General features: G+C 49.3%; 1 protein-coding gene across 1 annotated transcript; it reads left to right on the top strand.

The window, feature by feature from the left end:
* Positions 1 to 655: 655 nt before the first annotated feature.
* Positions 656 to 9,378, top strand: LOC120945009 (galectin-1-like). Its single transcript, XM_040358833.1, has 4 exons — positions 656 to 762; positions 5,245 to 5,324; positions 6,678 to 6,849; positions 8,790 to 9,378. The coding sequence occupies exons 1-4, from the start codon at positions 751 to 753 to the stop codon at positions 8,931 to 8,933; spliced, it is 408 nt and encodes a 135-aa protein (XP_040214767.1). The 5' UTR covers positions 656 to 750; the 3' UTR covers positions 8,934 to 9,378.
* The last annotated feature ends 5,814 nt before the right edge of the window (positions 9,379 to 15,192 follow it).

Here is a 15,192-nt window from a genome sequence, read left to right as displayed (position 1 = left end):
ATGTGATGTCATGTGTTTCACTTGATGCCATACGTCTCATTTGATGCCATACGTCTCATGTTATGCCATGCGACTCACTTGATGTTATGTGTCTCTTTTATGCCATGCATCTCATGTGATGCCATGCGACTCACTTGATGTCATGCGTCTCATGTAATGCCATGCATCTCATGTGATGTCATGTGTCTCACTTGATGCCATGCGTCTCATTTGATGCCATACGTCTCATGTGATGCCATGCGACTCACTTGATGTCATGTGTCTCATGTAATGCCATGCATCTCATGTGATGTCATGCATCTCATTTGATGTCATGTGTCTCGTGATGCCATGCATCTCATTTGATGCCATGGGTCTCATTTGATGTCACATCTCATTTGATGCCATGCGTCTCATTTGATGCCATGCGTCTTACTTGATGCCATGTTTCTCAGTTGATGTCATGTGTATCGTGTGATGTCACGCATCTCATTTTATATCATGTGTCTCATTTGATGCCACGCGTTGTCCCCTTTGTCCCCTTGCTGTGTGTGGTCAGTGATGACCTCATAGAGGAATGACGATGGACCGCCCGTGCTCAGTCACACTGTATTCTCATTTCCATTCATTCTCTGTAATGAAGGGTTCTGGAACAATTCTCAGTCCAGGGAGCGTTGGGAGGGGTGATCCCTCCTCCTGGCTGAGCAGACGTCCTATATATGAAGAAGTAGAAGTGCAGCTGTTCACAAGTTTCTCTGCTAGAAGAACACGATGGCAGCTGACGTGAGTATGAGCACCAGCGGAAGCTGCAAAAGCTGGGTGAATGGAGATTGTGGGTTTTAGGCAGCGGTGGGTAGGGCATTGATTTTTATAATGCAGGTAGGTGTGGGCAGTGGTGGGCAGAGGGTTACTGGGTGTGTACAGTGGTAGGTATAGTGTTGCTGGGTGTGGGCAGTGGTGGGTGTAGGGTTGATGGGTGTGGGCAGTGGTAGGTATAGGGTTGCTGGGTGTGGGGAGTGGTGAGTAGAGGGTTAATGGGTGTGGGCAGTGGTGGATGTTAGGTTGTTGGGTGTGGAAAGTGGTGGGTAAAGGGTTGCTCGGTGTGGGCACTGGTGGATGTAGGGTTGCTGGGTGTGGGCAGGGTGGGTATAGGGTTGCTGGGTGTGGGCATTGTTTTTTTAATGCAGGTGGGTGTAGGCATTGGTGGGTGTAGAATGTCTGGGTGTGGGCAGTGGTGGGTGTAGGGTTGCTGGATGTGTACAGTGGTAGGTAGAGGTATGCTGAGTGTGGACAGTGGTAGGTATAGGGTGGCTGGGTGTGGGCAGTGGTGGGTAAAGGGTTGATGGGTGTTGGCAGTGGAGGATGAAGGATTTCTGGGTTTGGGCAGTGGTGGGTGTGGGCAGTGGTGAGTGTGGGCAATGGTGGGTATAGAGTTGCTGTATGTGGGCAACCATGGGTGTAGAGTTCCTGGGTGTGAGCAGTGGTGGGTGTTGGTCTGCTGGGTGTGGGCAGTGGTTGTTATAGGGTTGCTGGGTGTAGGGTTGCTCAGTGTGGGCAGCGGTGGGTGTGGCGGGTGTAGGGTTGCTGTTGGGTGTGGGCAGTGGTGGGTGTAGGGTTGCTGGGTGTGGATAGTGGTGGGTGTAGGGTTGCTGTTGGGTGTGGACAGTGGTGGGTGTAGGGTTGCTGTTGGGTGTGGGCAGTGGTGGGTGTAGGGTTGCTGGGTGTGGACAGTGGTGGGTGTAGGGTTGCTGTTGGGTGTTGGCAGTGATGGGTGTAGGGTTGCTGGGTGTGGACAGTGGTGGGTGTAGGGTTGCTGTTGGGTGTGGACATTGGTGGGTGTAGGGTTGCTGGGTGTGGACAGTGGTGGCTGTAGGGTTGCTGTTGGGTGTGGTCAGTGGTGGGTGTAGGATTGCTGTTGGGTGTGGACAGTGGTGGGTGTAGGGTTGCTGGGTGTGGGCAGTGGTGGGTGAAGGGTTGCTGTTGGGTGTGGACAGTGGTGGGTGAAGGATTGCTGTTGGGTGTGGGCAGTGGTGGGTGTAGGGTTGCTGTTGGGTGTGGACAGTGGTGGGTGTAGGGTTGCTGTTGGGTGTGGGCAGTGGTGGGTGTAGGGTTGCTGTTGGGTGTGGGCAGTGGTGGGTGAAGGGTTGCTGTTGGGTGTGGACAGTGGTGGGTGCAGGGTTGCTGTTTGGTGTGGACAGTGGAGGGTGGAGGGTTGCTGTTGGGTGTGGACAGTGGAGGGTGAAGGGTTGCTGTTGGGTGTGGACAGTGGTGGGTGAAGGATTGCTGTTGGGTGTGGACAGTGGTGGGTGTAGGGTTGCTGTTGGGTGTGGGCAGTGGTGGGTGTAGGGTTGCTGTTGGGTGTGGGCAGTGGTGGGTGAAGGGTTGCTGTTGGGTGTGGACAGTGGTGGGTGCAGGGTTGCTGTTTGGTGTGGACAGTGGAGGGTGTAGGGTTGCTGTTGGGTGTGGACAGTGGTGGGTGAAGGGTTGCTGTTGGGTGTGGACAGTGGTGAGTGAAGGGTTGCTGGGTGTGGGCAGTGGTGGGTGTAGGGTTGCTGTTTGGTGTGGACAGTGGAGGGTGTAGGGTTGCTGTTGGGTGTGGGCAGTGGTGGGTGTAGGGTTGCTGTTGGGTGTGGGCAGTGGTGGGTGAAGGGTTGCTGTTGGGTGTGGGCAGTGGTGGGTGAAGGGTTGCTGTTGGGTGTGGATAGTGGTGGGTGAAGGATGTGGACAGTGGTGGGTGTAGGGTTGCTGTTTGGTGTGGACAGTGGAGGGTGTAGGGTTGCTGTTGGGTGTGGACAGTGGTGGGTGAAGGGTTGCTGTTGGGTGTGGACAGTGGTGGGTGAAGGGTTGCTGTTGGGTGTGGGCAGTGGTGGGTGTAGGGTTGCTGTTGGGTGTGGGCAGTGGTGGGTGTAGGGTTGCTAGGTGTGGGCATAGATTGGTGTAAGGTTGCTGGGTGTAGGTAATTATTTTAGTTCTTGACCTTCCAGTTATTCAGGTTATTTTGGGTATGATGTATGAATTGTGATGTCCTGGCACAGAGCGGGCACATCGTGCGGCAGTATTTGGTATATAGATGTATATATACGGGTATGGCGCAGACCCTCCTCTTCTCTGCACTTGGCCTCAGTCTCAGTGACTCATTATTTCCATGCCTCCCCCTCCCCCTCTGTGATTATATTAACCATGTGTTGCTCAGTCGGTACGGTTTTATAAATATAACGGTTCTATTCTGAGACGTGGCGCGTCCAGCCCCTCCGGGGTAATCCATTGTGCCGCATCAATAACTCTTTCCCCGCTGGATGGAAGCCAGGGGGGGAAGGGGGTGGGGGGGAGATATTCCAGACGGTTCACTTTAATAGATTTCTGATGTACTCGTGACCACAAACTAACATCATGACTAGAATTACATTCGTACTGTACAAAGCGATCGTTTCTAATCGCACACGCGGTGCGGGTTGTGCCGCCCAGGAATTGGCCCCGTCTGGCCGTCTGGTATGGATGGGACTATAAACTTATATAAAGGTTCTGGGCATACATGCCATGAACATCATAGGAGAGAGGATTCCTATATTGTCCAGTCATTGATCGGTCATTGATCGGTCATTGGAGGTGATGGAGATATCTGATCTCCTCCGCTCTCCACACAAAGGACCCAACCATGCCAAAATGTGATGTCATCACCGCCGCCGCCGCCAAGATTCCCAAATATAGCCGAAGTGCCGAGACTGCAACCGAGAGACGGCTCTTCTGTGTCTATATAATGTGTGATATTCACCCCCCCCCCATTATATAATGTGTGATATTCACCCCCCCCCCCATTATATAATGTGTGATATTCACCCCCCCCATTATATAATGTGTGATATTCACCCCCCTATTATATAATGTGTGATATTCACCCCCCCCATTATATAATGTGTGATATTCACCCCCCCCTCCATTATATAATGTGTGATATTCACCCCCCCCATTATATAATGTGTGATATTCACCCCCCCCATTATATAATGTGTGATATTCACCCCCCCTCCATTATATAATGTGTGATATTCACCCCCCCCCATTATATAATGTGTGATATTCACCCCCCCCCCCCTCCATTATATAATGTGTGATATTCACCCCCCCCCCATTATATAATGTGTGATATTCACCCCCCCCCAATTATATAATGTGTGATATTCACCCCCCCTATTATATAATGTGTGATATTCCCCCCCCCCCATTATATAATGTGTAATATTCACCCCCCCCATTATATAATGTGTAATATTCACCCCCCCCCCCCCATTATAGAATGTGTGATAATAACCCTCCTCATTATATACAATGGCCCAGATTTAGGTAGCCTTGCGCTTTTTTTACGTAGGCGCAGGGCACCGTTTTTGCCCTGCGCCCCCGCAAATTTTCTGCGCTACCCGCAATTCACGGAGCAGTAGCTCCGTAAATTGCGTGGGCGCTCCGGCAAAATGCCCGGCGTAAGCGCGCAATTAAAATGATCCCGTAGGGGGCGGGAATCATTTAAATTAGGCGCGTTCCCGCGCCGAGCGTAGGGCGCATTCTCCATCGGGAAACTTTCCCGACGTGCATTGTGGTAAATGACGTCGCAAGGAACGACGGGTATACTTTAGCATTGGCTGCCCCTGCTATTAGAAGGGGCAGCCTTACGATAAACACGCCGTACGCAAACGGCGTAAACTGCGTATGCAGGGCGCGCGTACCGTAGTGAATCGGCGTTAGTATGCAATTTGCATACTATACGCTGAGCACAACGGGAACGCCACCTAGCGGCCATCGCAAGAATGCAGCCTAAGATATGCGGGCATAAGAGCCTTATGCCACGCATATCTTAGGCTGCAGTCGGCGTCACGAGGTTCCTGAATCAGGAGAAGTCGTTACACGGGCGCAAGTAAGCAATTGCGCTGCGTAACTATGGTTACGCAGGCGCAATTGCTTCTTGAATCTGGGCCAATGTGTAATAATAACCCCCACACACTCTATTATAAAGAGTGTAATAATAACCCCCCTCTATTATACAATGTGTGATATCCACCCCCCCCTCAATTATAAAATGTGTAATAATAACCCCCCTCAATTATAAAATGTGTAATAATAACCCCCATTATACAGTGTTTAATAATACCCCCCCCCCTCTATTATACAATGTGTAATAATAACCCCCCCCCCTTAATTAATAAAAATGTGTAATAATAACCCCCCCCCCTCTATTATACAGGGTGTAATAATCCTCTCCTTTCTCCTATACAGGGCGTTGTCTTAAATCACCTCAACCTCCAGAGTGGTCACTGTGTGGAGGTGAAGGCCGTCATTCCGGAGGGCTGTAAGGGGTAGGTACTTATTATACAATATACGCCTTCTCTCTGTATAGTACAATAACTTGCCAAAAGTATAACTGACAACAGTAGAGAGGTGTGCTCTGTGTACAGTATAGTCCAGCCTACTGATCCCCCTGACGAATGACACCTGACGAATGACACCTGACGAAGAACACCTGACGAAGAACACCTGACGAATGACACCTGACGAATGACACCTGACGAAGAACACCTGACGAAGAACACCTGACGAAGAACACCTGAAAAATGACACCTGACGAATGACACCTGACAAATGGCACCTGACGAAGAACACCTGACGAAGAACACCTGACGAAGAACACCTGACGAAGAACACCTGACGAAGAACACCTGACAATCCTGTGATTCTGATCTACACTCTCCCTCTACCCGTCCTACATCCCTCCATCAGTCTGATCGGCAGAGACCTCCGGGAATTTCCTCCCTGACATGGTGCCTACCATAGGTGTGCGCAGATGTGCCTCTAGAAGACTCGGAAATACTCCATTCCTGAGCCTTTCCAAGGTTTTCTGAGGTCAGCTGAGCTGTCCTCGGGCCTTTCCGTGTGTTGCAGAGGCTCTCTGGCACCCCCCCCCAACCTCTGGCCGCATGCGGTATTGCATGCCATTGAAGTCAATGCGGAACAAATTATTTTCGTTTCCATTGACTTCTATGGGGGAACTCGCTTTGATATGCGAGTGCTTTGGATTACGAGCATTCTCCTGGAACGGATTATTCTCGTAATCCGAGGTTCCACTGTAGTGTAAATGTTTTTCAAGCAAACCCTTATCGTTTTAAATCTTTAAAAATATAGGGCCAGATTCAGGTAGACTTACGGCGGGCGTATCAGTAGATACGCCGTCGTAAGTCCGAATCCGCGCCGTTGCAACTTTAAGCGTATTCTCAAACTGAGATACGCTTAAATGTTGCTAAGATACAGTCTCCTACGCCGTCGTATCTTAACTGCATATTTACGCTGGCCGCTAGGGGCGTGTACGCTGATTTACGCCTAGAATAAATAAATCAGCTAGATACGCCTATTCACGAACGTACGCCCCGGCCGTCGCAGTAAAGATACGCCGTTTACGTAAGGGGTTTTCAGGCGTAAAGATATCTTTGAGAATACCATACTCGCCTCTCAAAGTTACGGCGGCGTAGCGTATAGGAGATACGCTACGCCCGCCTAAAGGTATGTGAATCTAGCCCATAATTGATATATAATGATCTATCATTAAATGCAGCAGACGTCCACCTGAAACCAAACGGGAGTCCCGCCGGTGAACGACTCGCGTACGAGAACGATATCTCAGCTGAGCAGAATAATTACCGTTTCTTTCTTTCTAGATTTGCCGTAAACTTGGGAAAGGATCATAAGAATTATCTTCTACACTTCAACGCTCGATTTGACCTTCATGGAGACACCAACAAGATAGTCTGCAACTCGAAGGAGGACAACGCCTGGGGAGAGGAGCAGAGGGAGAGCTTCTTCCCCTTCCAGGCGGGGTCAGAAACCTCGGTACGTCTACCCTGGGGGGGGGGGGGGCAGGATAAATGTTGTATGGGCCAGAGTGGTCAGGGGAGGGACCAATGTGTATCCTGGGGGAGGATACAGGGGAGCGACCAATGTGTGTCCTGGGGGTGGGATAAAGGGGAGGTACCAAAGTGTGTGCTGGGGAGGATACCGGGGAGGGACCAATGTGTGTGCTGGGGAAGGATACAGGGGAGTGACCAATGTGTGTCCTGGGGGAGGGACAAAAAAGGGGAGGTACCAAAGTGTGAGCTGGGGAGGATACAGGGGAGGGACCAATGTGTGTGCTGGGGGAGGATACAGGGAGGGACCAATATGTGTGCTGGGGGAGGATACAGGGGAGGGACCAATGTGTGTCCTGGGGGAGGATACAGGGGAGGGACCAACGTGTGTGCTGGGGGAGGATACAGGGGAGGGACCAATCTGTGTGCTGGGAGAGGATACAGGGGAGTGACCAATCTGTGTGCTGACGGCAGAATTCATGAGAGGGACCAATGGGTGAGCTGGGTGAGTTTCAGGGGAGGGACCAATGTGTGTTATGTTGGGAGGAATACAGAGGAGATACCAATGTGTGTGCTGGAGGGAATACAGTGGAAGGATTTCAGTGCTGGTGAGTGCTCTGTGCTCAGTGGGTGGCCACATTGGTGGCCAGTGTTAAGAATGCCCCACTTACAGTGGTGGTCCAAATGCCACCCATACAGACAGTGAAAAACACCATTGGTGTCAGGAAGCTGGCTTTGCCAAGTGACGTTGGACCCAAAAACAGGCAGGCATCATCAAATGGGAGGTCAATCAGCCAAAGCTCAAGGAACCCCCTAGCAAACTCTGAAGGAACTCTTGGTTCCATGGAACCTTGGGTCAGATTGGCTGGCATAGTTTGGGGCATTACATTGGTGGCCAGTGTTAAGAATGCCCCACTTACAGTGGTGGTCCAAATGCCACCCATACAGACAGTGAAAAACACCATTGGTGTCAGGAAGCTCGCTTTGTCAAGGGGCGTTGGACCCAAAAACAGGCAGGCATCATCAAATGGGAGGTCAATCGGGCCAAAGCTCAAGGAACCCCCCTAGAAACCTCCGAAGGAACTTTTGGTTCCATGGAACCCTGGGTCAGATTGGCTGGCATACAGGGACCCCAAACTGGCCAACTCCAATTGATCTCCTTAGGGCTCCAGTTATGGTTCTAGGTGACAGATACACTGTCCTCAAAGAGACCCTGTCACTAAAACATTGCAGCACAGAACCACATCCTTCCAGTGAGGTGAGGGCTGGCAGCCTTAGGCCTGGGGGGCAAGTCCAGTCAAGTGGCCCATTGAACCGCCGAATCAGCTCACCATCCATGGCCCACCTGGTTTTTCAATGCAGCCTTACCAGTGCCCATTAATGCAGCCTGATCACTGGGGAAGGTTACATGGGGTGTATGAAGATGGAGGGTCAGCTAGGGGTGTAAGGGTCTCTCACCTCAGTGATCTCAGCTCAACAGGTCCTTGCACGCCATGTCCCGACGCTCTGTTTTCCACCCACTTGGAGCTTGAGCGCGGACTACAACTCCCGGAATGCAACAGCTAGTGGTCGGTCGCCGTGGCCGTGCCCCCGGCCCAACTTCCTAGACCAGAAAAAAAAGAAAATGGTAGTGGGCAGCGGCTGCCGGCCATTTTGAACATAATTTGGGGTGGCCTGGGAGGAAATTGCCACCCTGCCCCCTGGCCCAGCCCTCCCCTGCTTCCAGTTTTTTTTTTCCATTGACAATTTCTGGTAACATATAAATAAAGAACACATAAAATACGTTACAAGCGCATATCACCCCATGGAAAGACTTTTGTTGAAATGATTGGTTTGGCGGCAGAGTCTCTTTGTCTCTACGGCCAACGCTCGTTGACGTCACGCCAAAGCCAAGCTGACACCGTGCCTCCTCTTTTTTTCTTCCAGATTTGCTTCAAGTACGACCAAGACAAGATCAACGTACAATTATCTTCCGGGGAGAATTTCTCGTTTCCAGCCCGCTTTCCCACAGATGGGATCTCATTCTTGTCCTTGGAAGGCATCCAGCTCAAGTGCCTCACACTAGAATGAGGAATTCCGCAGTAGAGGAGCCGCCTGGCCCACGTGTCCATATTCAGGATCTGTGAAATATGGCCATAGTGAATGAAGGAAAAAATAAATAGTTGTATCCTGTTTTGTAACCCCCTCCCCCCAATCTGTATCCTTGCTGACTTATAGCCCTGTGTTGTGCTTTGCTCAGTTCATGTATTAGAAAAGAATTTCATCCACAATTCATATAATATCTAAAGAACTCGTGCCTGATCCAACCGATCATTTTATCATTCAGCACTGAAACTTTGGATTCATCTTCGTAGTCGATATCTCTACCTGCTCCATAGCGCCGCCCTGCTGGAGGACTATGGCATTACTTTTAAAAAGGGCCACGGTAACCAACAGAGGGCGCTAATTTTACATTTTCTGCCTGCATAGTCTGATTTCTTGGATTTTCAATAAAACAATAAAAATCTTTCTGATCTTTTTATATTTTTAAAACTTTTCTGGCTCCAGACAGGAATATGTATACAGATAGTTATTCCATCCTTTAGCCACAAACTTCCAACAACAATAATTACATAAATACAACAAACAAAAGTCACTGCCCCTACCTTGCTGATTGGTCGGTAAGTTTGAGCCTGGATACAAGCACCCTGAATCCACCACCATAAAGAATGTGCGCTTACCGGCTAAAAATGTCTGTGGCTAACACCCAGCTGGGGCCTTTTCCTCACTGATGTTCCGACACCAATCTGGTCACTCCATCAACGGGGGTGGGGGGGGGGGGGCGTCTGATTAGGGACACAGCTGGATGAATCCTCCACTCTCAGCCCATACACGACTCGGTAAGGGCTCAGAAAGAAATACAAAAAGTGGCCATAGGTAAAACCTGCTGGGTTTTTTATTTAACCACTTGCCTACTGGGCACCTACACCCCCTTCCTGCCCAGACAACATTTTTGCTTCCGGCACTGCGTCGCTTTAACTGATGATTGCGCGGTCGTGCGACGTGGCCCCCAAACAAAATTGGCGTCCTTTTTTTCCCCACAAATAGAGCTTTCTTTTGGTGGTATTTGATCGCCTGTGCGGTTTTTATTTTTTGGGCTAAAAAAAAAAATAGCATCAATTTTGAAAAAAAAAACACAATTTTTTACTTTTTGCTATAATAAATATCCCATTTAAAAAAAAAAAAAATGTTCTCAGTTTAGGCCGATACGTATTATTCTACATATTTTTGGTAAAAAAAAAAAAAAAAAAATCGCAATAACCTGGTTTGCGCAAAAGTTATATTGCCTACAAAATAGGGGACATAATGAGGTTTTTTTTATTATTTTTTTACTAGGAATGGCGGCGATCTGCGTTTTTTTTCAGGATTGCGACACTATAGGGGACACATCGGACACTTTTGACACATTTTTGGGACCATTCACATTTATACAGTGAACAGTGCTATAAATATGCATTGATTAGATTACTGTATAAATGTGACTGGCAGGGAAGGGGTTAACCACTAGGGGGCGGGGAAGGGGTTAAATGTGTAGCCTTGGAGTGTTCTAACTGTAGGGGGAGGGGGGTGACTGGGGGAGGTGACCGATCTGTGTCCCTATGTACAAGGGACACAGCATCGGTTTCCTCTCCCTGACAGGACGTGGAGCTCTGTGTTTACACACACAGAGCTCCACGTCCCCGCTCAGTTACTGGGCAATCGCGGGTCTGATGGCCGCCGGGCACGCGCATTGTTTTCCCAGTGACGCGACGCACCCGTCATATGACGTCCTGTCAGAACAATAGGGTATTCCGCCCGCCGTCATTTGACGGCGTGCGGTACCGTAGTGGTTAAGTACCTGCTGGCCAATCACAGCACAGAGGTTTGTTTACGAAAACACAGAGCCCTGTACACAAAACACAAACATCTGGCTGTTTCTTCTCCCTGAAATCAATTCTGAGTTCAGGGAGAAAATGCAGCCAGATCTGTAAGTAAAAGCGACACACATCACACTTCTTAAGCACACAATTAACCCCTTGATTGCCCCTCCCAGCCAGCGTCATTAGCCACTCGCCTAATGGGGGGATTTCATGCCCTTTCTGCGCAGGCCAATTTTCAGCTTTCAGCGCTGTCGCACTTTGAATGAAAATTGCGCGGTCATGCTACACTGTAACCATGTGAATTTTTTTGTTAATAATTTTCTTCACACAAATAGAGCTTTCTTTTGGTGGAAATTTAATCACTGCTGTTTTTTTTATTTTCTAGTAAAGAAAAAAAGTTTCTGTCAGTAAATTTTGTAAATAAGTAATTTTTCTCCTTTACTGATGAGCGGCACTGATGAGCAGCAATGATGGGCATTGGTAGGCAGAACTAATAGATCGTAGTTCTGATAGTCAGCACTGACTGGCATCACTAATAGGCACTGATTGGTGGCACTTGTGGGCACTAATTGCTGGCCGTCGACCCAGAACGAGAGCTGCACCGTCCCCTCCGTCATTTGACCGTGCACAATTGTCAGTTAAAGTAACGCAGTGCCGTATAGCAAAAAATGGCCTGGTCAGGAAGGGGGTAAAACCAGTCTCTGTGCCGATCAAACGCAGCCACTGTGCCATCAAGCGCAGCCACTGTACCCATCAATTGCCACTACTGTGCCCATCAATTTCTGCCAGTGTGCCCATCAATTGCCACTACTGTGCCCATCAATTGCTGCCAGTGTGCCCATCAATTGCTGCTACTGTGCCCATCAATTGCTGCCAGTGTGCCCATCAATTGCTGCCAGTGTGCCCATCATTTGCTGCTACTGTGCCCATCAATTGCTGCCAGTGTGCATCGCCTGGCACTTACCTGTCTCGCATCGGGTCACGATGGTGCCCTCCACGCTCCTCGATGTCTTCTCCCGTCCTCTCTATCAGGTGTCCAATAACATCACCTGTCGTTTCAGCCAATCAGGTGAAGGGTGACAGACCCGAGCACCTGATTGGCTGAGAGGCGGTTCAGTGTTAGCAAAGCGAATTCCTTCGCTTTCCTAATACAACGCTGAGTAAACAGTGAGCACACAGCATGGCGCCCACTGTTCCCTTTTTGGATACCTATTAGAGCCTACGGCTCTAATCAGGTGCTTAAAAAACAAAACCCTGCCACTGTAATTCAGGTGCCCGGCGCTGGAAAGGGGCCGGACACTTGAATAGGGGGTGTCAGTGGCGACCATAGATAGATTCATGCAATGCATAAATCTAATCTATCTATGGTGATAGAGCAGTGCCAGGAGAGAGGGGGCGGCACCCCTTATGGACGCATCGCCACTGATATATCCCCTATTTTGTAGACGCTATAACTTTTGCGCAAACCAATCAATTTACACTTAGTGTGATTTTTTTAATACAAAAATATGTAGCAGAATACATATTGGCCTAAACTGATGAATTAATTTGCTTTTTTCATTTTTTTTATTGGATATGTTTTATAGCGGAAAGTAAAAAATATTGTTTTGTTTTTTTTCAAAATTGTCGGGTCTTTTTTTGTTTATAGCACATTAAATAAAAACCGCAGAGGTGATCAAATGCAACCAAAAGAAAGCTCCATTTGTGTGAAAAAACACACATACATTTTATTCAGGTTCAGAGTCGCATGACCGCGCAATTGTCAGTTAAAGTAACGCAGTGCCGTATCGTAAACAATGGCCTGGTCAGGAAGAGGGGTGAAACCTTCCGGGGCTGAAGTGGTTAAAGTAGAGCAGCCGCTGAATAGCAAAAAATGCCGTAGTCATGAAGGGGGTAAAACCTTCCAGAGGTCAAGAGGTTAAAAAGTATTTTTTAGCATGCAAACACAACATTCTCGAAAGTCAATTCAGGGGCACAGGAGTCTTGGACAGCTGAATTATACTGCCACCTACAGGAGGATTAGATAATAGTAAACAAAAAATAAAAAAATGAAGCAGGCCCCTATAGGGTATAACTCTTAATTGTTCTCCTGAGTTGTCACCAGGTCACCTGCACCTCCTAATTGAAACTATAAGTGGTCTTGCCAGCACACATTGCATAGAAAACCGGTTTAGAGGGATGATGTGCAGCCAATGCTGGAGAGGATGCATGTAGACAGGTAGGCCCGGATTCACAGAGCACTTGCGCCGACGTAACTCAAGATACGCCATCGTAAGTACAAATGTGCGCCGTCTTATCTATGCGCCGACCCACAAACTAAGATACGCCTAAAAATAGGCTTCATCTGACCGACATAACTTGCCTACGCCGGCAGAGAGTGGGCGCATATTTACGCTGGACGTATTTGGCGCTCCCATTCATTTTCTATTCACATATGCAAATGAGGGAGATACAGCGATTCACGAACGTACTTGTGCCCGGGACATAATATACGCAGTTTGCGTAAGTCGTACGTCCGGCGTAAAGTTATTCCCCATCTATGAGGCGCAACTCATGCAGAGGTATGGACCAGGGAACACAAGCCGTCGTATTTTACGTAGTTTACGTGGGACGTGAATATGGCTGGGCGTAGGATACGTTCACACCGTAGGCAGTGATCCGGCCAGGGGCGGACTGACAACTCATGGGGCCCCCGGGCAATAGAAGATTATGGGGCCCCTCTGGCTTACAGATGGCCACCACGCCAGGAGGTAGTGCAGAGGCGGGCAGCTAAAATCTCGGGATATTCACATTAAAAGCATGTCGGTTTCAGACATATCAGGGGCAGATCTAAAAAAAACACAGATTTTTACATACTGTCCCTGGTTTTACTGAGCCTGGCAACCCGGATGGGGCCCCCTAGTGGCATGGGGCCCTCGGGCAGTGCCCGAGTGACTCAATGGTCAGTCCGCCCCTGGATCCGGCGTATTTTAGGCAGTTGTTCCGACGTGATTGTGAGCATGCGCACTGGGATGCGTCCACGGGACGGCGCATGCGCCGTTCATTATATGTATCTTATATATATATATTCGCCAGCACACCAGGAATCATAACGTCCAAAGATTTAATGCATATCTATTATGTCAAAAAGAGCAACGTTTCGAGGCCACGCAGGACCTCTTCGTCAGGCTTCGTCGTCTTTTTGCCTGACGAAGAGGTCCTGCGTGGCCTCGAAACGTTGCTCTTTTTGACATAATAGATATGCATTAAATCTTTGGACGTTATGATTCCTGGTGTGCTGGCGAATATATATATATATATGATTTGCTTTCCGGTTCCCAGCCGGTGATCGTTTCAGCACCCTTTTACTACTTGGCCATTTTGCCGGAAGGTGTGCAATCGGAATATTTTTGACATTATATGTATCTGTCTGGCACTCGACCCATCATTTGCATGGGGTCATGCCTCATTTTCATGTCTCACTTAGAAACCCAGCGCAGATTTGAGAGCAAGTGCTTTGTGAATTCGGTGCTCGCCTCTCTGCGCTGCGTCAGTGTAGCGTAAAAAAGATACGCTACGGCGGCATAAATATGTGCCGATGTCTGTGAATCCGGGCCGAAGTGTCTGAAAATAGGTGATAATGGATTTTATTTACTACCTGGTGCTTTCTTGCACCCATGGAGCCTCACGTGCCATGTACAGCTGCCAATACAAGTGAATGGCTGTAAGTGGCCATGCTCAGCCCAGCCAAAGGTGGCAAAAGGTGGCCAATGGCTTCTGCATGGGTATTTACACATGTATGCATGTACGGCGCTACTCCCCAAATACAAAAGGGGCATAATCAGGGAGAAGCGCTGCACGCACATGGATGGGCACATGCCCCATGCAGAAACCATCAGATCTACCTAAACATGGCCGCTTACAGCCAGTCACTTGTGCAGCACCCTCTAGTTAGGTAGGTGCTAGAGTGAGGATTTTCTAGCAGAGTAGGACAATTTAGGCAGGCCTAGCTGGTGGCTAGGCCTGTTGGTTTTTCTTCTGGGCTGGGAGTGGCTCAGGGTAGCAGCTGGTGACTGACAGACAGCATCACTGAGACCTCTTCTTTCTAGAGCTTGTGAGAAAGATCTGGAAAGAGAGGAGGATTGGAGAGGTGGAGCTGCCTGGTGTGTTTTGGGGAGCCCTGACCAATCCCCAAGCTGGATTGGCAGGGGGAAGGCCTCCTTAAAGACCTCCCAGCTGGGAAGGGATTGTCGGGTGGAAGAGCTGGAGTGAGAGAGTGTGGAGGCTGTCGGGGGCCCAAGGGGAGCTCCCCAGTCTGGGGGGTGACCCTAGGCTGGGGCTTGGGTGCATCCAAGAGTGAAGAGATGAAGAGATCCTGGAAGGAGAGGCACATAAGAGAGAAAGGAGAATACAGCAGGAGAGAATAATTGTATGAAAGAGTCTCCAGGGAG

This window comes from Rana temporaria, chromosome 7 (assembly GCF_905171775.1).
Source record: "Rana temporaria chromosome 7, aRanTem1.1, whole genome shotgun sequence".
NCBI classification, from domain to species: Eukaryota; Metazoa; Chordata; class Amphibia; order Anura; family Ranidae; genus Rana; species Rana temporaria.
Note: the sequence above shows the minus strand (reverse complement) of the source record. Positions and strands in the feature narration are given on the sequence as shown.